The following is a 26,149-nucleotide window of genomic DNA, read 5'->3' as shown; positions in this document are numbered from 1 at the left end:
ATACATAAATGTATGCACAGGAAAGGTCTGGAAGGACACAGCAAAGCATTCGCAGGGCCTAAAGGATTTGAGTTGTGTTTTAGGGTAAGAGGGCTGACTACTGTTTTCTGAGTTCTTCTCTAGGGCTTTTCTTTTTTATTGTGAATAACCATTTATGTGTTATTTCTATGCCTTAAATTTTCATTTAAAAGTAAGCTTAGGGCTCCCATGCAAAAAGGTAGATATTGAAGGATGTGTGTGTGTATACTTGTCCAGTGTTTGCACAAACACTGGAAGAATAAAGCTAACATTGGTTACCCGTTATGGGTGGGAGAAAAGGAAAGAGGGATAAGAATAGGAGTGAGATTTGTCAGTGTACCTTTGCTGTCATTTTTAAGCCACATGATTACCTAGCCACAAAAAAAAAAAAAAAAGTGTGTATATATTGGAAAAATGTTTAATGAAAACAGAAAAAAGCTCAGAATGAAAGCAAAATGAGGGGATTTTTTTCTAATTACTTCATAAATAATATTAAAGATTGAGGTAATTTGGTTGCAGATTTTGAAATTCTTATGTAAATTTTTTTTTATTTACGTGCTTCTCAGAAACACGGGCAGCATTAACAAATGTTTTCATAAAGTACTAGGTAAAAAGAAATAAAGTAGAGACTGTGATTCTTCATTCAAGGTAAAAAAAAGTTTTATAATTTCTGTTTTTTTAAGACACCGTATAAACTTGAGTTCAGACTTCTTGATCACTCCCGATTTCTACTGGGACAGAGAAAACCTGGAACAACTTTATGATAAAACTTGTCAGTTCCTTAGCATTACTCGTAGAGTTAAGGTATGTATTTTCTGCTTTCACCGAGAAAGACACAACACTGTTTATAATTTGTGTGACTGTGTGAAGAGAAATTTGAAATTTAAGTAAATGTGTTTCACTGTTTGGGGAGAAATACCTTGTTTGACTTGTATTCAGATCTCCAGATTTCCCCTTCCCCATCTGCTGTGTACAGTTTCCAGAAATTTTCTTTATTGCATCAAAGGAAATTCTGATACTTGCTCTGCAGACTAGATGAGGTAAGTGAGAGTTTGGAGGCCTACTTTTCCAAGCCTTCATCAAGTCTCAAGCAAGAGTTCTTGGGTCCCAGAACTGTGTTGGTGGCAGCAAGAAAAGAAATGAATTCAAGAAAGAACCTTCCAAGACAAATCAAGTAATTGATAATGGGAGGCCAAGGAGAGGGAAGAGTCAAGGATGACTGATGTTTGCCTGCGAGTGCCCGGTAGGAACCTGGCAGTACGTAGACAGGTGGGGTCAAGGGGAGTGGAGGAGTGAAATTTAAGATATGTTGAGGGGCGCCTAGGTGGCTCAGTTGGTTAAGCGTCCAACTCTTGATTGTGGCTCAGGTCATGATCTCATGGTTTGTGAGATTGAGCCCTGAGTTGGGCTCTGCACTGACAGCCTGGAGCCTGCTTGGCTCTGTCTCCGTCTCTCTCTGCCCCTCCCCCATGTACACGCACTTGCTGTCTCTCTCTCTCTCTCTCTCTCAAAGTAAATACACTTAAAAAAAAAAAAAGATACATTGAGAGTACGGGGCAAGAAGCCATCCAGTGAGAACCATCACGCAAGCATTTAGAAGCAAAATGAAGCAAAACTGAGAAGACGTAGGCATCAAGAGAATGATGGGATGGGTGGAGGTGGTCATGATAGAGAGAAACGACGTGGGGAAGGAGGGTGCAAAAGAAAATGGACGTTTTGCGACATACGCACGTAGTTCTGTGACCTTTTATTACGTTGACGTCCACGTGACCACGTGGTGCGGGGATGCAGAGCTGTTGTGTCACCAGAGATCTGGTGCTGCCCCTTCTGGTCACACTGCCTCCCCTCCCCCGCCATCCCTAACCCCTGCCCGTGAGTGATCTAGTCTCCCTAATTTCATCATTTGGAAAATGTTACGTGAATAGAATCGTATGGCGTGCGACTTTTAAAACTGTTTTCACTGAGCGTAATGCCTTTGTGATCCAGCCGAGTTGTTGCCTGTATCAGTCCCTCTCCTCCTGTGCATTCCTTAAAACATTTTTGGGGACTCCATTTTGGTTTATCTATCTCTGTATTTTTTACTATGTCTCTCAGCACAGATATTTAGTGGTTGTTCTAGACACTATATTATACATACATAGCTGATCAGTCTGCTGGTTTTGACATTTGACCAGAGTAAGTGAGGTGTAGAAATCTACCACCCTTTACATGCCTTTACCCTTCACCACTTACAGTACCGTTGTCTTAACTGTTCTGCAGACATTGTGACAACTCCATCGGTGTTACAATTTTTGCTTCAGCCGCCGAATGTAATTTAGAAAACTCAAGAGGAGAAGGAAATTCTATTGCATTTACCTCTATTTTTGTTCTTTCTGTTGTTCTTTTTTTCCTTCGTGATGTTCCAAGATTTCTTTTAGTCTTTTCCATTTCACAAACATTCTTTAGTTATTCCTTTAGGATAAGTCTGCAGAAACAGACCCTCCTAGTTTTCCTTCATGTGAGACTGTCTCAGTACCACCACCCCCCTGCCGCCCCCAGCTCTAGGGTTCTGGGGTGACTGTTCTCTGTCAGCACCGAAAACTGCCATGGTACCTAGTTCCGAGCTGCTTAGTTTCTGATGAGAAAGCCTGAATATAAGCTCCTTTCCCATTCCCGCACACATTCAGGGCTCTGTTCACTTGTTTTCTGTTCTGGTTTGTCTCTGTCATTTGTGTGGGGTCATGTCCATTGCTCTGCCTTTGAGGTCACGGATTCTTTTTTTTTTTATCACCTTCATTCTGCTGCTAAGCACATCACTGAATTTTTTTATTTTGCTTATTGTACCTTTCAGTTCTAAAATTTTCGTATGATACCTCTTATGTTCTCTCTTTGCCGAGACTTTGGTTTTTGGTTTTTGGTTTTTTTTTTTTTTTTTTTTTCTTTTTTTTTCATTTGTTTCAAGCATGTTCATAATTGCTTATTGAAGCAGTTTCATGATGACTGCTTTAAAATCCTTGTCAGATAATTTCAGTATCTGATTTATCTTGATGTTAGTTATCTGTGGATTGCCTTTTCTCCTTCCCTCCAGCCAGTTTAGTACCTTTAATTTCCTTCATTGCCGAATGGGTTATGTTCAAGTGTTTTTGCTTTCGTATACAAGGACCTTCATGTTTCCTCCTCTTTTCCAGTCTTCTTTCCTACCACTTCCCCAGTGCATCCGATGCCCAGTCAAAAATAAATGACTTACAACTTGAGAAACCCACCATGGCTCATTGAATGTTATGGCAGCTCTGGTATCTACATATTTTCCCCCACACCAGACACTTCCCCCTGAAGAACAACATCGAAGTTGTCTGTGTAGTTGTCACTGACCTGTATAGTACCAACTATAGTTGTCCCTGAACTTGCTACCACCTCTATCTGTATGGGCGTCTTCGGGAACAGGAGAGTAGAGGTCGCTGCCAGTGGTCAGGGCACGAGGCCCACCCTAAACCGTGTTGCTTTTAGCTACCGCGAAAAGATTGATCAGTGATACCATAAGATTCGATTTTCAGTGGCCTCCGATACAGTTTTAGGTACTAAGCCTACCTAGACAGGATCTGGCAATCCAGATGTCTGGTCAGACATGAAAAACATTGGACTTGCATAGCTGTGGACTGTGCCTACAGGGTCCAGGGGCTGAAGGTCCAGGGGCTATAAAAGGGATGCCAAAAGCTTTACAGAGTTGGGGGCTCTCCTGTGGTTATACTCGTTGGCTATCACTGCGAAAAAACTTGTTGCAAACCTGAGTGGCTTCAAACAGCACTTACTGTCCCAGAGTTTGAGGAGTCCAGAATCCGGGTCCGGCTCAGCCGGGCCTCCGGCTCTCACGAGGCTGCAGTAATCTCCGGGACCAGCGGGGAAGGCGAACTTCCTAGTTCACCCCTGTGTCGTCGACAAGATTCAGTTCCTCCCAGGCCGTTGGGCTGAAGCCTCAGCTCCTCCTGAGCTCGTGGCCAGAGGCCTCCCTCCGTTCCCGGCTCCATTGTCTTCTCCGTAGAGCAGGCAGCCCGTTTCGTCCGGGCGAGCGGGTGAGAGGAAGGGGGCAGAGCACCGCCAAGACAGACTCAGTCTCTCGTAGCCTCGTCCGCGATTACAGCCTGCTTGCTTCTGCGGTATTTTTGTCAGACACAAGTCACAAGGGGAGCCCACGGTCCAGGGGAGGGGACTGCACAGGGGTGTGAATTCCAGGTGACAAGGATCTTTGGGTGACGTCTTAGAAGTCTGCCTAACATAGACTTCGGGTTTTGAAAGAGGTGGAGAACGTTTTAGAAGCCTACTTGGTAAGCGCTGTGACCCACGTCATCCTCTCGCTGCTACGACTTCAATGATCCCCTGCTTCAGGCCACCAAAGGCACTGCCAGCAAGCACCTACTGCTGCCACGTGCAGGATCCTCAGTAAGCCAGCTGCCGCTGCCACTTGGCTTGGGCAAGAAGGTTGATAACAGACTAACGATCTGATCTCTAACCTGGAACGTGGCCATTTTTCTGTGTCTCTTCTCACTATTCAAGATGGAATTCTTGGCATCGGGTCTGCAACCGAGGACACCTTGAACGAAGAATACCTTGACAACCAAGTGGACAACCAAATGGTCAAGTGCAAGCATAAAACTTTCAGAACAGAAGGGCTGTGTAGGCTCGTCCCCCTCTACTCAGAGGATGCTGAGCGTACTCTTTCTTCCAGTAGCGAGGCCGGTTTGAGATGGAGTCTCTCCATGAAAGGATTGACACGTAACCACTGTTACACAGCGGCAGTTGGGAGGATCCGCTGCTAACCCAGTCTCTAGAACCCTAGACACGTGGAGAAAGCCCTGTGCCGTGCCAGCTAGACAAGGCACCAATCCCTGCGGGTGGCTGTATTTATAGCTCCAAGATTTAAAATCTCTTGAGAAGAAGTAAAACAATTCATTCACAGACAACAGGATCTTGTATGTAGAATGTCCTAAAGAATCTACAAAAAAGCTACAAGAACTAATTAGCGAATTTCTCAAGGTTAAAAAATCCAGGGTCACTATATAAAAAAATAACTATACTGCCAATGAACAATTGGAAAATGAAATATTTGAAATACCATTTACAATATGGTCAAGACCTCAGATTATATAGGAATAAATTAAAAAAAAAAAAAGATCTGTACCCTGAAAACTACAGATGTTGGCTGAGAAATTAAATGAAGACATATCCCATGTATGTACAACAGAAGATTCAGTATTATGAAGAAGTTACTTCTGGAAGTTACCCTGTAGATTCCAACTCAGTCCCAAGCAAAATGCCAGCAGGCTTTTAAAAAATGCATTTTAGAAGTAACAAGCTGATTATAAAATGTAAATGCAAGGGGCCTAGACTAGCCAAACCAACTCCGAAGAAAGGACAAAGTTGTAGGACTTTTATTATCTGATTTTAAGGCTTGCAGTAAATCAAGCTACGGTAATCAAGGCATTTGACTCTTGGCCTAAGAATAGACATATAGACTAATGGAACAGAGTAGATTTCAGAAACAGACCTGTACACATATAGGCAATTGATGTTTTTTCTTAGGTGATTGATTTTTGACAAGTATAAATCAGCTCAACAAATGGCTGGAATAATTGGATAGCCATAAGTTAAAAAAAAAACAACAACAAAAAAAAAACTCTAGGGGTACCTGGGTGGCTCAGTTGTTTAAGCATTCAACTCTGGATTTCAGCTCAGGTCATGATCTCATTGTTTGTGCGATGGAGCCCCTCATCGAGTCCCGAGCCAGGCTCTGTGCTGTCAGCACAGAATCTGTGCTTGGGATTCTCCCTCTCTCTGCCTCTCCCCTGCTTGCACTTGCATGACCTTGCTCTCTCTCCCTCTCAAAGAAAAGAAAAAAAAAAAGAACTCTATTCTTTACTTCACACACATGGATCAGAGACTTATAAAAACTAAAATTATAAAACTTTAGGAATAAAAAATAGGAGAAAGCCTCCTGACCTTCAGGCAGGCAAAGATTTCTCAGGGAAAAAAAAAATGAACCTTGGGGGGAAAACTTGGTAAGTTCAACTTTGTCAAAACTAAAAACTACTGCTCCTCCAAAGACATTGCTAAGTATATGGAAGACAAGCCGCAGGCTGGGAGGAAATGTTCTCAGTATGTATTCCTGACAGAGGACTTATCCAGAAAATATAAAGAACTCTCTCTACTCCGTAATTAAAGGGCAGCCCAATTTTTGAAATGGGGGAGAGATTTGGACACCTCACAAAAGAAATTAATGCAAGTGGCCGTATGAACATGAATAAGATGTTCAGTGTCCTTGTTCACCAAGAAAGTGCAAATTAAAACTACAATGTGAGGGGTGCTCAGTCGGTTAAACGTCCCACTCTTGACTTCAGCTCAGGTCATGATCTCATGGTGTGTGAGTTCGAGCCCCTCATCGGGCTCTGCGTTGTCAGGGTGGAGCCTGCCTGGGATTCTCTCTCCCTCTCTTTCTGCCCCTCCCCGCTTGCTCACTATCTCTCTTTCTTAAAAACAAAAACAAAAAAACTTTAAAAACTCCAATGTGATATCACTACACACCCATTAGAATGGCTAAAATTTAAAAGACTGATACCAGGTATTAGTAAGGATGGGGGGCAATTGGAATTTTCATTACTCGTGGAAATATAAATTGGTACGATGGCTTGGCAGTTTCTCATAAAACCAATCATTGACTTACGAGAAGACTCAACAATTCCACTCCTAAGTATTTTACCCAGGAGAAACGAAAACGTGTCCTCTCGCTGTTTTATACACAAATGTTCGCAGCAGCTTTATTCATAATAGCCCCAAACTAGAAGAAGTCAGGTGGTGCCCATCAGTAAGTGAATGGATAAACAAATTGTGGTATATCCATACAGTGGAATACCACTCAGCAATAAGTTAGTTACTAATACATGCCACAACATGGATAAATACCAGAATCATTATGCCAAATGGAAAAATCTAGACACAAAAACAGATGTGCTGTATTTATGGGATTTAGAAAGGCAAATCAAATCTGTAGTTACAGAAAGTGGATCATTGATTCCCTGGAGCTCGGGATGGGTGGGTGGATGGGACCTTAGTTTTCATAGGAGCACAAAGGAACTTTTTGGGATGATGGAAACATTGCAGGGACAGTTGCAAGGATATCCGTTTGTCAAAAGTCTTCCAATTGTATAGTTAGAAAGGCTGCATTTTATTGTATGTAAATTATGCCTCAGTAAAGTTAACTTGAAAATAAAGTCTCTTATGAGAATTGTTTAATGACACACTAACGGAAAACATCAGTGTTGATGAGACAAATTTCACTGGGGGCCAAATCGGAGAGCACTCAAAGTTACTGCTCTTGGGTGTCTCTTTTTTCTCTTGGAATGGAGACTTCTGGTGGAATCATGATCATTGCGATGGGGTCCAAAGCCATTGCCACCAAGCAGATGCAGACCTTCTCTGCCTCTTCTGATAACCAGCCTGCTGTGCTTAATTGAGTCAGTAAAGTGAGCAGTAACCAAGATAACCAGCTGCTTGGAAGCTTGAGCTCAGGCACACTCCCCCCACCCCATCCTGTCTTCCCTCAAACCACAGTTCTGTGATATTGATGCCAAAGGTGTCTTTCACATGTCCTTCGTGGACAGGAGTACCGGAAAGGAGAAACGATATCATGGTCACCAATTAGGAACGTGGTTTGAGCATATGGCTCACCGAAGTATCAAGATAAGGGTGTCTTTCAAGAACTGAGTATGAACACGGCATTCAACAGGAAAGCCAGAGTTGAAGATGAGAAATGTCAAAGGAGGGTCAATAATGAAGACAGAAGTGCAGTGAAATAATCAACTAGCTGGACAAGAATCAAGATGCTGAGAAGGAAGGGAAAACCTGGAGAAAGTGCCAGTGCATCATCTCTGTTAAACCAGGAGGGGTATCTCGGGGCTTCCCTGGGCACAGAGCTCCTCCAGTGGAGACACCATGGGAAGGTTGACTGTGCAGCCCAGAGGGCAGGTGGGGTAGGGTCCAGTCAGTCCCCACATTGGAAAAGTCCCGGAACAGGTCCGTTCTGTGGCAGTTCTGTTTATTTTTTTTTAAATCTCATACGAACTGTATTTAACTACAGTACTCCTGGCTTCTCAGTCCTTCACTGAGTACACAGGGAGGATGCATACATTGCAGTTCGTCAGAATAAGGGTCTGTTTAAATGTGCCACCATCATCTGTCTCTAGCTTAAGTTCTTTCAAGTTGATGTGATTTGATTCGTTTGAGGCTTTTGGGCCAGGACCATCTCTGGCTGCATTTTGCCTGATGAGCCCAAAGGTCGCCTCCTAGGAAAGGTTTCCCATCGGGTCTGTGCCTCTGTGCTTCTGGAGTTCTTTGTACGTATGTCCCAGGGGCATCACTTCATACGCTGCATCTGAATGTTCTGATCACGTGCGCGGACTGGGTTCCTGCTGAGGTCCCTTTTCCTGGTTTGTGGCCACCTTCTCAGTGTGGCCTCACATGGCAGAAGGAGAAAGTGCTGTCCAGTGTCTCTTCCTCTTCCTGTAAGGACACTAATTCCATCATAGGGGCCCCACCCTCATGACCTCATCTCCCCCTGATCACCTCCCAAAGTCCCCATCTCCAGATACCGTCACCTTAGGAGTTAGGGCTTCACCGTAAGAATTTAAGGGGGATACAAACAATCTGTAATACCAACAGTCCCTGAAAATTCACTTTAATTTTTCTTTAGGAGCTAAAATTCAAGATTGACTTTAATTATCTTTATAAATTACATATTGCTACCACATCTCTATTGGATTCTATGTTAGGAACTGGGGCAAGATAGCTAAAAGTAGAAGTAGCAATGTATTAGGGGGAAAGGGACTTCTATGAAATTGGAGCTACACCCGTGGGATTCCCCCTCCTTCCTTACAACACAGCAGCAAAGGGGATAGAAGCTACTTTCCCCAAATATCTGAATATATGGTAGGCACACCGGAGACAGAGGGATGATTTGGCTCATGGGCCCAGAGGGCAAGCAAGGTAGGTGGATTGGGACCTCTAGTAGGTAAATGCCTGCTAAGCATGGTGGCCACGTGGGTTTGAACTACATTCCATTGTATATAATGGATTTGGATGTTCTGTTTCTGAAAACTCCTTACATAGCAACTAAAACGCTCATCAGAATTCCTTTGGTAACTGACTGTTTTTATGGAACTCTCCTCTCATTCCATTAAATTAGTCTCCCCAATAGCATAGGTGCCCTATTACTACCATTGTCATCTACATGGCTTGATTGGGTCATTACAGCTAATTGTTCATCATCTCCCAGCCCCACTCTGAGCCATCTCTTGGTGTCAAACCTTCCACATGAGTTAGCAAGCATTCCTGAAAGTTCCCAAACTACATTTCTCAGGGTACTTTCTTAGCATGCCAAAGGCAGTTAAGACTAGTTATGTGAAGATTATTTAGAAGGAGATAAAAGAATTTAACGTTCCTTAGCGCGCTCAACGCAATGCTGGCACCGTGTGTGATATAAAAAAAAAAAAAAAAAAAGAACCGGTGCTGCCCTTGAACAAGGTTTACAGTGTTCCAAGAAGACGTACAGGACAAAGAGAGTTAGTGGTGGTGTCACGAAAAAGCTGTTCCTTCTTCCAGTTTGTTGTTGGGTTTTTCCCCAGGGGAAAGAATCCTGAGAAAAATAAGAGTGATAGGCACGAGATGTGCGGAAAGCCATCCGAAAAGTCGAGGGTGGAGGCGAAGTCCTTTCAGCCGGTATTAGGGGTTCAGTGGGAAAGTCGGAGAGGCGTTGCACAAGTGCAGTCGCGCCAGGAAAGCCAGGTTGCGGTGGGCCCCTCACCACACCGGTCCGTCGGCGTCCCCGAGTCCTGTCGTGGAGTTCCTTCCGTGACTTCCGCGCCCATTTCTTCCTGACGATTTCCAATAAGTATATCTGACCTCCGTTTCCTGTTTGCCTTCCCGCCGTTACCACTGCTGCTTCATCGCCTGCTAAATCCCACACGTCCTCCACACTCACGGATCTCCTAGCATCCCTCCGAGAGTCACTTCTGTGTGTCGCTGCACGCCAGCGTGTAGGCTCCCTGGGGTCAGAGACCAGCATGATCCTCTTACCCGTTACAGTCCCAGTTCTCGGCAAGGCCTCACCCAGAGCACATGCGCAGTAAATGTCTGTAGAACTAACCAGTGGTTAAGATCGCAGAATGCAACCCGTGGCATTCTCCCAGAACACACTGAACCTCCCTGTTCTCCGTTTCAGCTCGTGGCGGGACCACCAGCCTCATCTCTCTGTCAGTCAAGCAGAAAATTGAAATGCATGGTGGTTTCCTCTTTCTCCTTCATTCGCCCTCCACGTCCAGGCACACCGTCCTTTCGTTTTCTCCTACGAATCCATTCATTGACGGATACTTCTTGAAAGTCCAGATGACAGGCCCTGGGCTGGTGACCACACTGGGGGGGGGGGGAGGGGGGGAGGGGGTTACAATGCTGACGCCTCCCTTCTAGGCCCCACCTGTAACACTCCCCGGACTGTTCTGATACCTTCTTCGCTGGACCCTTTAGCTGGAAGGCAGAGATGTCTCCTCTGCCCGGCACAGTATAGTAAATACGACATTTGAAGACGGAACAAAGGACCCGCAGCGCCTACAGAAGAAAATCCCAACGTTACCGCGTGGTGGAGGTTTCTCTTGTGCTGTAACGAGTTGCCACAAACTGGCTTACCGCAAACGCATCGGATTACAGCTCTGTGGGTCAGAAGTGTGACGAGAGAGTCACTGAGGCAAAATCAAGGTGTGGCAGGACTGCATTCCTTTCAGGAGGCGCTGGGCAGGAAAAGGCTTTCCTTGCCTTCTCCGGCTCCTACAGGCTGCCCACATCCCTTGGCCTGCAGCCCCTGCCACACAGCAGAGGCGAGTTGGGGCCTCATGTGGCATCACTTGAAGCTCTTCTTGCCGTTTCCACCGTGACTACGCTGAACCCCACCTCCCCCAATAATCTAGGTTTATCTCTCTGTCTTAAGGTCAGCTGATCAGCAGCGTTGATTCTATATGCAATCGTAACTCTCCTTCTCCAGGCCGTGTGCATAAGTCCCAGGGATCAGGGTGTGAATGCCCTTGGGGGATCGTTATTGTGCCTACGGCATACGGTCTACAGTATCTCTCACAGTTGGGCACTAACTTACCTTTTTAACCTCACTTCCAAGTATTTCCAAGTATCCAGCGTGCTGTGTGTCCATGCGGTTTCCTGTGTGAGATGCTTTCCCCAGGTCCCCTTCCTGTAGCTCCCCGCCCTCTCCTCCCAGCACCTACCTGTTTAGAGCCCACTTCACATTTACCACCTCTGTATACCATCCCCGTGTTCTCCCTCGTGTGTGCGTGAATGACGCTGTAGCGAAATGAAGTAGGAACGTGCGCTAGTGGGGACTCCCTTGCACAAACCACAGGAAAAGTTTCAGCGCTGCTTTATCACCGTGTACTGCCGAGAAAAACCAGGCTGGAGTGTGGGAGCAAGGCATGTCTCGCACAGACCCAAACGGGTCACTCGGGACTCTCTCTCCTGAGCACCTTCTGTGCCAGGTTGGCCTCCTTCTTGCCTCTCCGTGGCCTTCTCTGGGGAATGGGGGGAAACAGGTGTGGGGAGAGGGAATGTCCAAGTTGACATTTCGGTCTGCCTGGCAACTTCAAGGGATTGGGACAGGTGTTCAGGCTTTGGCCAGCCGTGCGGTGAGAGAACTGGGCATTATGGTCGGCTAAGCCCGGGTCTTCTCCCCAGCTCTTCCACCCTGGGGCCTTGGGGAGGAGGCCTGGGGAAGGTGCCAGGTGGGTGCTGACATCATGATGGGCAGTATCACATGGTTGAAACTCGTGCAAGAGGAACCCCCCAAGGTGGGGGGCAGGAGAGGAAGGTGCCGCGTGGACAGCAGAGGATTGTGAGGCAGAATGAAGTGCCTGACACCAGGGGACAGGGTGCTGTAGGGGCACCGAGGAAAGAGCGGGCTGGAAGGCTTTCTGAAGATTGCTCAGGACCCCACCATCTAAAATGCGATTGGACTACATGATCTGGGATAATGTTATGAAGAAGGCAATGAACGGTAAAATGCTTACAAAGCTGTTGAACAGCCGTTTAGAATGAAAACTGATGCGGCGGCGGCGGTGGGGGGGGGGGTGTAGGGGTGGGGGCGACGGCGATGGATCCCTTCTTGAATAATGAATAGTTGATGAAGACCTACCTCTGTAGTACTAAGGAATGCTAAGTAGGGAGTAGATTCGAGACTGTCCACGGAGGGGCTAACTGTTGGGAGCGGGGATTAGAGCTCAAACATCTCCACCCCAGGTGACTGGGAAGATAAGGACCTGATTGGAAAAAGGAAACCCAAGGCAAGGGATAGACTTGAACAGGATGTCAGTTTTCGTTTGAGAAACATTAAATTTGAGGTGTGGGCAGGAGACCTGGAAGATGTTTTATAGAAAGAAATTCAGTCAGAGAAGGGTGCTTGGGCGGCTCAGTCGGTTAAGTGTCCGACTCTTGATCTCTGCTCAGGTCTTGATCTCAGGATCACGCGTTCAAGCCCTGAGTTGGGCTCCTCATTGGGCACGAAGCCTACGTAAAAAGGAAATTCAGACCAAGAGACCAGCATTAAACATTTATATTTGGGAGTAGAAAATAGTTAAGTCTTTCCCAAAATGTGGGATACATAACACTTGTTCAAGAGATGAATTTAGGTGATACAAGGACCCTGAATTAACATCGAAGCAAGTCACATTTCTCTTGGGAGAAGCACTTAGTTTGGCTGTCGCGGTTCTTGATAGGCCGTCTAACGGATGCGACTCTCCCACTTCCCCAGGTGTCAGGCTCAGCCTCCTGTTGGCAGCATAGTTTCACGTCGAACTGTTGTCCATTTATGGCAGTGACCCTTTACTTTTAAAAATAGACATATTAAGCAGAGCCTTTGGAAATCACGTAATAGTGCAGCTGGAACACACACATCACATATAGTGATTGGGGACGTGGGGGCGAGGGGGGGGGGTGATGGTGGGATGCAAGTGACCAAAGTTTAGGGAGCATCTACACAAACCAAAATGGGTGAGATCGTGCAAGCAGAGTGCAGAGCTAGAAGACAAGGAGGACAAGATCAGGACTTAGGGAAACGCTATCTAAAAACAAGAGGAGGTAGAGAAACCCCAGAAAAAAATGATGGTCAGAGGTAGAAAACTTAGTTCTTAGGGAAGAAAAAGTCAAAGGAAGTGTGTATTTCAAGGTGTTGTCAAATGTTTAACAGGTTTATAACCAAGAAAAGTTGCCATTTACCAATTAGGACATGTGGAGGTTTCAGGGGGGTTATAATACGCAGCTTCTAAGGGCTGAAGAATAAACTGAGTGATGAGGAGGTGGAGGAAGGAAATGCCAGTTTAGTCAAAGGTGAAAGAAAATGGACGAGGGTGGGGCCAGTGTCTTAAAGAGAGAAGCAAGCCTGGGGATGAGCAAGTTTACAGACCAAGATTGAACAGCCAGTAGGAACAGGGAGGAAAGAAAGGAGAGGAAAGGAGGCACTGTCCTAAACATTTATACAGATGAGAAACTACCTAATGTCCAGCCTGGAAACATGGTAAATATATGCTTGAGTGTGGTCCCCCATGTGCTCTCATGATTAAGGCGATGTAATGCTCTGTGCAGGATCCTTATACGTATGGCACACTGACACATTTCCATTAATCCCCAAACATGCATCTGTGAGGATGGCCTCAAATTTCCAGACCAGATCCACACCACCCCGTAAGTTATCAAAGGGAAACTAGTTTTTAAAGGTTTCCAGATTTTCCAATTTCCAAAAGAAGGTGAAATACAGAGATTAAGGAGGTATAACTACCAGGAGTCACATCCAAGTCTTAAATTCAAAGACTCTGAACCCACCCCAACCAGCCTGTGGCGGGGCATCGGAAACCAGAACCTCTGCAGTTGAGCACTGAAAGCAGTGCCATCTAGTGGCAAGTATGCAGCAGGTCAAGTGGTAAAGTTTGGGAGTATGGGCAGCTTTAGTAGAAGGTAATCGTTGTTTGTCATCTTCAGGCCATGTTTTGGCCACAAAGCATGTTCTGACCACAGAGCATGTTTCGGGTTTGCCTTTCTTAACTGCTAAAAACCCAAGGGCAGCTACCAAAAGCTAGGACTCCACAACTTTATTTTTACATCTTCCACCAAAATCTTGGGCTGTAAGAGCTTCAGTGTGCAGAGTACTTCTGCAGTCAAATCTGTGCTTTACAAAATGTCTCTAGAGTCACAAGAGGCAGGGAGGGGAGAGGCCTAAGGAACAAGAGTATACCTATTTCAAGCCTTTAGAATTTTGAGATGTGACACTTTTCTTAGGCTTGTTGAAATATAAATACAGGACACTTCCTAAGATTTTTCTGATGCAGGTCATGAATGAAAAACTTCAACACTGCATGGAGCTGACGGATCTAATGAGGAATCACCTGACTGAGAAGAGGGCACTCCGCCTGGAGTGGATGATCGTCATTCTGATCACCATCGAGGTAAGGATCTTTTTAAAATGAAAATAAGGGTGCCTGGCTGACTCTTGCTGGAGCGTTCAACTGAATCTCAGGGTCGTGGGTCTGGGCCTAATTTTGGGTGTAGAGATTACTTAAAAAAATAAAAATTAAAAATCTAAAAAAGTAATAATGTGACATAGAAAATGATAGTGGAGAAGAACATGGCTTTGTCCTACTTACTGAGTTTATTTGGAAGTGAGGCAAGTTTCAAGTGGCTATGGCAATATTGCAAATGCACCAAGTGTGATTTTTGGAGAAGTTCCATTTTTAAAGACAGCATTTAGAGAATGTTCTAGCTGCAAATTGATAGGCCCTTTGCCTCAGATCTGCAGCTTGCCACATGGGAAAGACTACAGGAGCATTTTTCATTAATCACAATCTTGGAAAGTCATTTAGTTTGTACAAATGATTTGCTATGAAATTAATAAATCTCATTTTGTCACCCTAAGGTAATGTTTGAATTGGGACGAGTATTTTTCCTGATCAAGTGATGGCCAAAGAAAAGCATCAGTGCAAGGGATATTAAAGTTCTGCAATCAAAAATAAATGCTCACTGTTGGGGGAATCTCTTATTTAGTAGGTATTTAATTTTTTTAATCAAAAAGTTGCAGTGATCTTTTTTAGCTCCTAAATGTATTGCTGCTTGAATAAAAATTAATGACAAATCTGGCGTTGGGGTCTTTAACTGAGAAGCTGAAAGGAAGGTATTTTTAAAGAACTGTGGAAAGCTTAGTACCTAAGAAATCTTAGTACCTAAGAATTATTAAAGCCAAAAGGCTTAGATTTTGGACACTACCCATCATCTTTCTCCAGGAAATCCCAATCCTAGCCCTAAGTTCCCATACAGGAACTCTGGAGTGTTGGGAGTAAATACATAAAACACAGGTTTGTGATGACAGAAGTGGAATTTTCTTTACCTACTTTGGATGACATAATTTCAGGATAACTGCTCATTGACATTTCTCCTTTTCATTAATCAGTACTGTCCATCCTTTCACTACCTACCTAGTCAGAATATTCTTCCCACAAACACTTTTCCTTTCACACATATTTTGGGGAAATGAAAAAATGCCACAAAGAACTTGACATTTATGTGCTTACCATCTTGAACTGGTAAACATTTTTTTTAATGTTTATTTTTGAGAGAGTGCAAGCAGGGTAGGGGCAGAAGAAGAGGGACAGAGCGTCTGAAGTGGGCTCTGTGCTGACAGCAGAGAACCCGACGTGGGGCTTGAACTCACAAACTGAACCATGAGGTCATGACCTGAGCCAAAGTCGGACCCTTAACCGACTGAGCCACCCAAGAGCCCTGAAACACAACTTTTTAAATAAGCCCTTTTTATCTTCATTTTTATGCATAACCCCCACTTGCCCCACTATGCTTCCCACCACAATGAATTTAAATGTTCTGGGTTTTCTTCATACATTATATACTTGACCCTTGAAAAAATGGGGGGTTAGGGGCACCAGTCCCCCACATAGCTGAAAATCCGTGTATAACTTTTGACTCCCCAAAAACTATTTTTGGCCTGTTGACCAAAAGCCTTACCAGTAAGTCAGTTAACACATTTTTTCTTACATGTATTATGTACTGTAATCTTACAATAAAGCAAGCTAGAGGAAAGGCTGAAAAAATGCATTTACATACTATACCGTATTTATGGAAAAAATCCACCGGCACAGGAGTGGAACTGCACAGTTCTTACCTGCTGTTCAGTTTATATCTCTGAACAGTGTTACTGTTCTAAATCGAGACACTTATTTTGCAACTTAACTGCTACAGTGTTTCACCAAGAGAAGACATATTTATACCCTTCCTCCAGGTTTTTATGTACTTCTTTGCTCTAACAGTGCAAAGGTAAACATCCTTATTTTCAGTTCACTGCAAGAGTTCTTGAGCAGCAATCTGGTAGGTACGTTTCCCAAGGCTTCCCAAGGAACACATGGACATCGATAGTTCAAGAACAGCTTTCTAGACCTAAGTTCCATGTCAGCACTCACAGAAAACGGCCGTGCCTGTGTGTACGCCTGCAGTCAATGTACCAAGCCCATTCTTTCCCAGCTTCCCTTCTCACACTGTACAGAAGACATTTCTCACCCATCTTGAATCTCAGTTCCATCTACTGTATTTAAAAACCTATAAATACATTTTAAAACCCTCCGGGAAACCAACAACAAGACAATTTGAAATATTGGCCAACAAAGCTTCCTAATTTAATAGGGATCATATAATCCCCCACCTATTAAGAAGGGCATTTCCAATAAAGTTTTACTTCAATTATCAGTATGTACTCTACTGTTTCGGTCACCTTTGTGTTAACTGTAACAATTTTAACAACAAAAACAAACATCTGGTGTCTCGTGGTCCAGACAAATTCTAACATTTCAGCTTATATACAAGTATGCTGCAAAGATCAAAAGGATAATCAATAAGACCTTCAAGCGTAAAAATTTATTAGGTAAACATTTTGTGGGAAAAATGTAACATTTTCCATAAGAAAAAGGAACAGTGTTAAGTCTGAATTGCTTACTTCTGTTTAAAGGTGTCATGGTAGCCACCAACTCATTATGGTAGTACATTCCACTAGATACATTAAAGGCAGATATAACAGATTTTTAAACATCAACATTTGATTCATCAGAAACTACATTTTTCAAATACTTAAATTCATGCTAAAAGCTTCAACTTTTAAAAGTTATAGAGAAGTTTTTAAAATTATCTTAGGTGTAACAGAAGCAAGGAAGTGTTTCACGATCACAATTTCTGTAAAAACAAAATGACCAAGAAATCCTACCAGAAGACTAAAGAGAGCCTCAAGTTAACTACACTCACCAGTAGTCCTGGAAGCACTCTTCAAAATGGGATCAACTTTCTGTCACTCATGAGAGGACAGTGGTTAAGACCAACCTGCATTCGAATTCTTCACCGCCACCTGCTAGCTGGATCACCTTGGGCCAATCACTGAGTCTCTCTGGGTCTGTTTTTTTCCATCTGTAAAATGGGTTTAATAGTACCACTACCTCATAGAGTTGCTAGGAGTATTAATGGAATTAACGCATGTGAAGCCTAGAGTTTACTGTTCCTACAATCCATCTGAGCAAAAATCCCAGTATGATTCTGAGATTAAATGGAGGTTGAAGCAAATCACTAGGACTCCCTCTGAATCCAGCTAACATCATGAGAGACTTAAAGACAGAGGTCAGTAAACCCTGCACCTAAATGGATGAAGTGGTTCAAGTTCAATAAATACAAAGTAGTATTTCCACTGTTCCGAATGAGTCGGCTGTTCAGCGCGAGCCCCAAAAGGCTTGGAAACTCTACACAATTCCCACGCACCAGGCAGCTGCCCATAAGCATTCTGGGTGCCTCCTCAGACAACCACAGCAGTCAGAAGTAGAGATGTTCTTACATGTAAAATCAATCTATTGTTGCTTGCAGAAGAGAGAGTTTTTTGAGAAAACTTAACCATACTCCCCTAATGTAAGTATTCCCTGGTCTTTCTACCACTTACAGCAGTTTTTTCCAAAGCCTGATGCTCAGACCAACTGCATCAGCGAACACCTGGGTGTCCTGTGTTTTGCAGTCAGAATTTCTGAGGCTGCAACTAAAATGTTTTTCACAACTCTCCAAGAGGTTCCCATGCTCACTAAACTCGGAGAACCACTAACTTAAGAGACTTCTTATCGGCTCATCCTCAGTTTACAGATACAGATGGTCAGTAATTCACTAGCACCTCTTGCTGCGTTTAACGTACTAACGTGTCTCTTCGGGTGATTCAGTTCTCACCTTCCCCAGCCCCATCCCCTCCCCTCGCGCTCCTCTGAGCCCCGCTTTACAAACCGCGTGTGGCCCCTGCTGTGAGATGGTGGAAGATGAGCACAGGAAGGTTTTCCAAGTGCTTCCGATGCTATTCTATTAACTTTCAATTCTGGCCATTGGTCCTGAATTGCCATTTCTGTAAGGAAGATTTAAGGTCACTAGTCCAAATTCCCTTTCCTCAGACGTTTAACAAAGCAGGATTTTGTTAAAATCTTTAAAGGCCACATTTTTTCACTCATTCTGCACAACATGAAACATAGAAGCTAAAATGTATGTGAGATTTACACATCGCTATTTGAACTGAAAAACCCAAAACAAGAGATTATGTTAAGTACAAACTTGACTTTAACTTGGCTTCCACACGAGTCTTGGAAACTTGCTTACCACAACTGAATCTTGCTAACATAAAAATACGGACTCTGCTTCTTGAACTCATCACATGAAGACTTACAGAGGGCAACAAACTACCAAAAAATGATGTAAGTCCAGTCAAATCTAAGCCACCAGGGTGCTAATCTTTAAATTCAGAATACTGATCTTAATCTTAAAAGCCTCATGTGGTCTGGGTTCTGGTTACCTTAGAGATTTTGACTCTAAGCGCTCTGATGGCAGGGAAGATTAGTTTGAATACTTTGTCCTGTGGTTCACGAACTGGAATCCCCAAATTTTATGGGGCCCTTTCAGATCCTGGATTTCCCGGCACTGAGGGGTTTCCTGCAGCAGCCAGACTTTCAGTGCTAGGCTGGGAAAGGCCCGGGCAAAGCAGCCAGCTGGTTATCCTATCTTCAGGCCACATTCTAGACATTAATGTTTAGACAGACAACTTTCTGAAATGAGGACTCTGTTGCCACTCTGAAGAGCTTTAATATGGATAAACTACTGAAAACAGGAATCTCTCCTACCAAGGATCAATCATTTTCATAAAGAAAAACAAGCCAGTATCGTACACAGACACACAGTTGTTATCAGGGGAAGTCGTTTTTCCCTATAAATTTCATCACTGATTTCACCTTCAAGCGTAAAAATCCCAAGTCAAATGCAACTCTATAAGCAAAAATTCAGATTCACATTTGTTTTTTAGGAAATACTTCTAAATTACACTAAACGTGACACCTGTTCAACGTCACCCAACTTGGCTGAGAAGCCAGTCTCAAAAGGCTACATATTATAGGACTCCATTTATGTAACATGCATGCTAAAAGGGACAAAACTGATGAAGAACCAACCCGTGGCGGCCGAGGAGGATAAGGGTGGGAGGAAGACCAAGTACATAAAAGGACAGCACGACAGAGTTGTCTGAAAGTGGCAGAACTGCTCTGTATCCTGACTGTGGTAGTGGTTACACAAATATTCATCTGTGTTAAGTCCACAGAACTGTGCACCAAAAGAAAAACATTTTTGCAAACTGCTTTAATCAGTGATTATTTCAAAAATATGGTAATGATCTTATCATAGACTGAGGTATTGTGCTGAGCTCCCCTACACACACCTTCTTACACTTACACAAACCTAGGAGATAATGATTATTCTCCCTATTTGAGTAAAACAAAAAACTGAGGCTCAGAAATAAAGGAACATGCCCAAAGCCAAACAGCTTAACGTACAGAGCACGATACCAACCTACACTTGACTTGACTTCACCACAGAGTAGCCTACATTCTCTCCCCTCTGTTCATAAATACCAACCACTCTGTCTCTTCCAATAATGCCAGAACGCTATTATTAAGTCTCCTCATTCTATTCCTAACTCAACACATTACAGACAACATGAGAATGTGCAGATGAGCAAAACATGATTCTAGAGCAGCATGGCCCAACAGAACTTTCTGCAACAACAGAAATGTTCTGTATCTGTGCTGGCCAATATGGTAGCCTCTACCCACATGTGGCTAGTGTGACATTAACTTACATTGCCACATGCAGCTTATAGCTACTTAATGGGACAGCACACTTCTAGAAAAATAATGTGAAAAGAACATGCACACCACAGAAAAAAGCAACTTTTCAGAACATGATGGCAACTCAAAACAATAAAACAATTCAGGGTAAACGTATAATGAAGAAGTAAAGCTAAGAAATGCACAACCACCAAACGTGATGAAACTAAGTCTATTTTTCAAATATTACCCTTCAAGATTCAGTTTTTTGGGTTTTTTTTTTTTTTTTTTCAACGTTTATTTTTCAGAGACAGAGACTGAGCACAAGCGGGAGAAGGGCAGAGAGAGAGACACACACAAAACCAACGCAGGCTCCAGGCTCTGAGTTGTCAGCACAGAGCCCAATGCGGGGCTCAAACTCACAAACCATGAGTTCATGACCTGAGACAAAGTTGGACGCTGAACCAACTGAGCCACCCAGGTGCCCCAAGATTCAGTTTAAATACCAACTTCATTTATACTACACCACTGCACTTTGAACACGTATAGTGTAGAACAAACTGTATAGTAAGTATATGATTGTCCTCCCCCACTGGACTGTGACCATCTTAAGAACATAGATAGTTATTGACATATACACCACCAGCACCTCCCACCTATACTCAGAGGCTTTCTACAACAATAAACGTTTTCTTACATTCAGTTCTAGGGGAAAAAACTGACTTCTTGGGTCCTTCAACTACAGATTCTGCAAGCATCTGAGCACCAGCAATATACAGAAAAGGAAGTTCCTGTAAAGAATTTACAGTAGGGATGGGAGATACAAGATATAGATAGACAACAAGAAAAGCAATCACGTAAGTATGTGCTTTAGGGCAGAATAGCAACTGTCAGGAGTCCTGATGGTAAGAGAAACTGGAAAGCAGTTTAAGAACAAAGTAGCCATTATCAATCCGGCAACAGCAAAGGTGTAAGATAATTTACTGTATCCCCCAATCTATTACTCAGGAAAGTCTACTGAATTTAAAAAAAAAAAATTTTTTTTTTTCAATGTTTGTTTATTTTTGAAAGACAGAGCATGAGGAGGGGAGGGCAGTGAGAGAGGGAGACACAGAATCTGAAGCAGGTTCCAGGCTCTAAGCGGTCAGCACAGAGTCCAACACGGGTCTTGAACTCACGAACCAGGAGATCATGCCCTGACCCCCGAGTCAGATGCTTAACCGACTAAGTCACCCAGGTGCCCTGAGTCTACTGGATTTAAAAGAAATAAATCCAGGAAAGCCTTAGACATTTACCCCAGTTCACTCACACTACCAATGTCAGGGTCTCTGCTCCTTGTACCACAAAGCCAAGACCAGTCTTAGAATAAATCTTTCTAGATCCAAAGTGTCCATGACAATTTCACAGCAGAAAATGGTAGAGCTTTCTTTCACACTCAAACCCTGATTTTCTTTTTTTATAACCTCTTTTAGGTCCTAGAAATGTGCTATTTGGAATAGTCAATCTCAAGATCTGTATATAGGCAGCATCTGGAGCTAACAGTAAATAAAAGTTTGAATTCATTGGATAAGTACATTTTGTCTCCTCTAAAAATCAATGGGGAAGGGGTGCTGGTATGAGGAGTCTACAAATTCATAAAGCATCGGGCATTATCTGCAGGCCAAACTGGTTGAAAGTATCACTATTATCTAGAAGATCGCAAACTAGGAGACTAGAACACAACAGTTCTACACTGTAACTTCTTTAGATTTTTAAAAATCACCAGCCAGTTTTCTCAATCAGCACACAGATTATTCATGACAAAAATCAGAGAAAAATCAGTTTAGTTTTCCTAGACTGAACTGCCTTGGGCTGGTTAATTACTTAACTTCTCTGAGCCTCCCTTCTCAAATTTAAGATGGAGGGCTTGAGACTAGATGCCCTCAGAGAAAAAACTGACTTAATTAACTACGATAATTACTTACAGATTGACTTCAACAAGCCTTCTGGTTCAGTCCTAATTCACCCATCAACAGGAAAAATACAGAACTGTGGTAGTTATTAAAATATATCATAAATTCTTTGATACCCCTCCCTTCAAGACACAGAGCTTAATTCCTCCGCCCTTGGCTGTAGGCTGGACTTAACTTTCTTTTAACCAACAGCATGTGGCAGTGGTGTAGCTTCCTCCTTGCTCTAGCTAGGATCCCTGGCTCTGAGGGAAACAAACTACCACCATGTCGTGGGGACACTCAAGCAGTCTTTCGGAGAACTGAGACCCACCAACTGCCAGCATTAACCTGCCAGAGGGTGAGCCACCTTGGAAGCAAATCCTTTAGCCCAGTCAACATCTTGACTGTAACCTCATGAAAGACCCTGACCCAAAACCACCAGGCTAACCTAGTTCAGATTCCTGATCCACAGAAACCGTAAGAGATAAGCAAATATTTACCGCTTTAAGCCATGAATCTTGGGGTAATTTGTAACGGCAAGAAAACTATTCTACCAGTTTTTTTCAAAAAGTGGGCTTAGATTCATTGGTGACTGATGAAATCAATTTAAACCACCACAATCACTTCTTAAAAAAAAGGTAGAATGGATTACATAGCTCGAAATACCAAGTACTATTGCCTGATGGCTGTTTAAATTTTACATGTATGTGTGCACCATCTTCAGATTGTAATCAAAAAGGTCTGAAACCCAAAAGCCGGGCACCTGAGTGGCTGTCAGTTAAGCATCTGACTTCAGTTCAGGTCACGATCTCCCAGTTCAGTTCAGTTCATGAGTTTGAGCCCCACATCTGGCTCACTGCTGTCAGCACAGAGCCCCCCCCCCCCCCCCCCCCCGCCTTCAGAGCCTCTGTCCTCCTCTCTCTGCCCTTCCTCCACTTGCACACTCTATAAAATGAAAGAAAAGAGAAAAGAAAAGAAAAGAAAAGAAAAGAAAAGGAGAGAAGAGAAAAAAGAAGAGAAGAGAAAAGGAGAGAAGATAAAAAAGAGAAGAGAAGAGGAGAAGAGAAAAGAAAAAAGAAAAGAAAAAAGAAAGAAAAGAAAAGAAAAAAAGAAAAGAAAAGAAAAGAAAAAAGAAAACACAAAATCCAACACTAATAGCAAAACAAAAAGTTCCCTAAAGTATCAGGAATCCTTGAGGGAAAATGGTCTCAATAACAACCAACTATAAAATAAGCATTTCCTATAAACTTTATAACCAAACCAACAAAATATAAGACACTTTCAAAATACATCTTATCTGACTTATATGTTAAATTTAATGTAAAACACAGAAGGCGTGGTAGGCTTAATAGCATGTAAAAAGCATGTCATTTTCCTAATTCAAGGTTACCTGGGAGGACATCCTTCATGAAATTATATAGGGAAAAAGCTGCTTTGGGATCTACCCACATCTATTATTTCCTCTATTACTTTTATTATCAGTGTTAAAGGAAATTCCATCTTCCACTTGAGCACTCACAAATTTTGGCCAAAAAAAAAAAAAGTTAAGTACAGCACTATTAAATTGCTTTCTGACCACTGTCAGAGTCTCACTGAAATTATCCTCTTCAGAACACAAGCAAGTGCATATTCTTCTGACTGTATTTCAGCATAACACACATCAAAACTTTCAGCAGCACATGACTGCAGAATATTTATGCATAACTCACTTTTGATGAATCCACTTAGATTATCTGCTTACACTGTGATTTTCTTTGAGGTAAAATGTGTGAAACTATTTTTGAACTCCTAATTTCCCAAACTTATTTTGAAAATACCAAAATAAGTCAGTACATAAGCACTCAACATATGATTTAACTTCTATTTTTCTTACTACTCAGGGCATTTGTGGCTCTCTCACAACCAGACTGACAGCTCTCTTAACCCAATCCTGAGATACACTATTAGTCCTTCTTTGCAAGGACTATTTTTTCCCCAACCTCTGCCTATGTATTCACCTAAATGTTTCTACTTCAGCAAGTTATAGAAAGCAGATATAATTTGCACAGCTTTCCTTATAACACTATTACTTTATGCTGGTGACTAAAAATCAAACTAAGTTGGCAAAATTCAAGTAACATGCCTATGCCTTGAGAGAACCAGCAGCCAATCAGCCCTGTTCTAAAATCCAGAACAGCAGCTCTTGAAGAGAAAACTAGGATGTTCTTGACAGCACTTTCTCTAGGAATGAGACCCAGAGTTTCAGGAATAACCCTGGTTCATTTCCATACAACTATATAAGAGTACAGTACTGGGAAACTATTCACTGGTCTTAAGAATAAACGATTACTTTGAGACTCAAGGCCAATTACTCTAGACACAATGGTTAAAACTAATCTAAAACTTCAGCCATCAGTTTAGCCCACTTTTTCCTTTAGTTTCCCTTAAGTCAGTTCACTCTCCACTGTAAGTATTCCATCAGACCATAAACTTGGAAGTTCAGTCAAGGTCTAAAAGAATTAAGAACCGAAAGACTTCTAACTCTGTCTACCAATCAGAACCACTTTAGTTTCTCAATAAGATGAAACAAATCTCCACTGCACAGCCAATCCAAGGAATCTGGCGTGCCAATCTGAAGGCCAACTTTGATGTGTTAGTGCACTAGAAATCCTTATATCAGGGTCAGAATTTGGTTTTGCAGGCAGACATTTAACCACTCAAGTCATTTATCTAGCTGATCAAAGAACAAGAAAGTTCAAGGCAGGTATGTATGAAATCTATTATTCACTTTTGGACCACTAAAGTTACACAGCTGCTTATTTTGTCTTCAAAGAAGAAATTAGTCATCAGTAGCTCTGGGTATAACTGGATTACTAAATCAAACTCAGATTTTTAGGGGGGGTGAGGGACACTTCTGTATGTTAACTGTCTTAAGGTATTAAGCTTGCCTTAAATATTTTGGAAACTATGTGCCAGGGCAATGTGCTAAGGCTGGCTCTGTAAACCAAAACGGGTTCAACATCAAATTAAGGAGCTTATAACCAAATTGCATGCCTTAAAACCAAAGATTGTCCTGGAAACTGCTGCCTTCAGTTCCTTAATAATCAAGCCATATTCTTAAGTCTTCAAAAGCCTAGATATGTAAAATACAGAAATCACTAAATCCAGTCCTCAAGAAATTAAACGGTACTTCCAAAGATATAAATATAATTCTAACAAAATGGCAACAAAAACAAACCTTAAAATGTTAAAAATGACCACCAGAGAATCTAAGTCCCCTGCCTGCCACGTTACCTGTTTCAGGACCTCCAAATTAACAGAATGGCTAACTCTAAATCCAATCTAACAGTACCCGAGAGATCAAAACTTAAGAAAGTAAACCGTTCTCAAGTAACAAAAGTGCTTTGCAAACTGATTTTGGACCAACGCTTCAAAAAACACAATTACTGAAATAAGCATCAAATTCATCCTAACAGAAACGTCTGACATTACACACAACTAGTCTGTTTAAGGAAGCACTTATACTTCTCTATAACACACCACAAACAGATCTACTTTGGTATGACTTTTTAATTCCACTAGTGAAAAACAGCTATTAGTGATTTACAAGTTTCTCCCTGGTTCTCAAGTCCACTCCTTTTCAAGTCTTAAAACTTATGCTACACGGGAAATAAAGGGACAAAAGTATTGGCCGAGAGATGTCAAGCAGAAGCCTGCAAGAAGGATCCGGAGCAGTTCTGCATCCCTTCCCAGAGCATCTCCAGGATTATCCTACCTAAACACTTTATGTAAACACGGGGCTAGTGACTCAAGCCTCCAGCCCCAATAGGTGGAGAGAAGTTTCCTCGCCTCGGCTGCACATGGTTTGCAGAAGTTTGGCTGGAGCAGAGCGGAGCCTGGGTGGGAGCGGCAGTGTAGTTAGTGCTGCAGGCGGCGGCGGCGGCGGCGGCAGAGCAGCAGGAGGCGGAGGCGGGCGGGGGGAGGGGAGGC

At 42.9% G+C, this 26,149-nt stretch overlaps 1 protein-coding gene and 1 long non-coding RNA gene across 4 annotated transcripts in view; one reads left to right on the top strand and one right to left on the bottom strand.

Annotated features, from left to right (window-relative positions):
- LOC123609177 overlaps positions 1-14,422 on the bottom strand; it is a 29,353-nt gene extending 14,931 nt beyond the window's left edge. The window contains exons 1-2 of the long non-coding RNA XR_006717651.1: positions 12,916-14,422; positions 2,540-2,543 (exon numbers count right to left, since the gene is read on the bottom strand). This is a non-coding gene — a long non-coding RNA (uncharacterized LOC123609177). The remainder of the gene's footprint in view (positions 1-2,539; positions 2,544-12,915) is intronic.
- The window catches only part of RMND1 (required for meiotic nuclear division 1 homolog), a 44,542-nt gene extending 29,325 nt beyond the window's left edge, over positions 1-15,217 (top strand). For 2 of the 3 annotated variants that reach the window (XM_045500032.1, XM_045500034.1), the window contains 3 exons: positions 702-822; positions 14,418-14,534; positions 15,002-15,217. In XM_045500032.1, coding sequence (XP_045355988.1) covers positions 702-822; positions 14,418-14,534; positions 15,002-15,043 — 280 coding nt within the window. In that variant the 3' untranslated portion in view covers positions 15,044-15,217. Of the gene's footprint in view, positions 1-701; positions 823-10,264; positions 12,620-14,417; positions 14,535-15,001 lie in introns of those variants that run through there. The other variant, XM_045500033.1, reaches the window with a different exon arrangement.
- The last annotated feature ends 10,932 nt before the right edge of the window (positions 15,218-26,149 follow it).

The sequence above is a fragment of the Leopardus geoffroyi genome, chromosome B2 (assembly GCF_018350155.1).
Source record: "Leopardus geoffroyi isolate Oge1 chromosome B2, O.geoffroyi_Oge1_pat1.0, whole genome shotgun sequence".
Taxonomy (NCBI): Eukaryota; Metazoa; Chordata; class Mammalia; order Carnivora; family Felidae; genus Leopardus; species Leopardus geoffroyi.
This window is presented reverse-complemented; position numbering and strand designations above follow the sequence as displayed.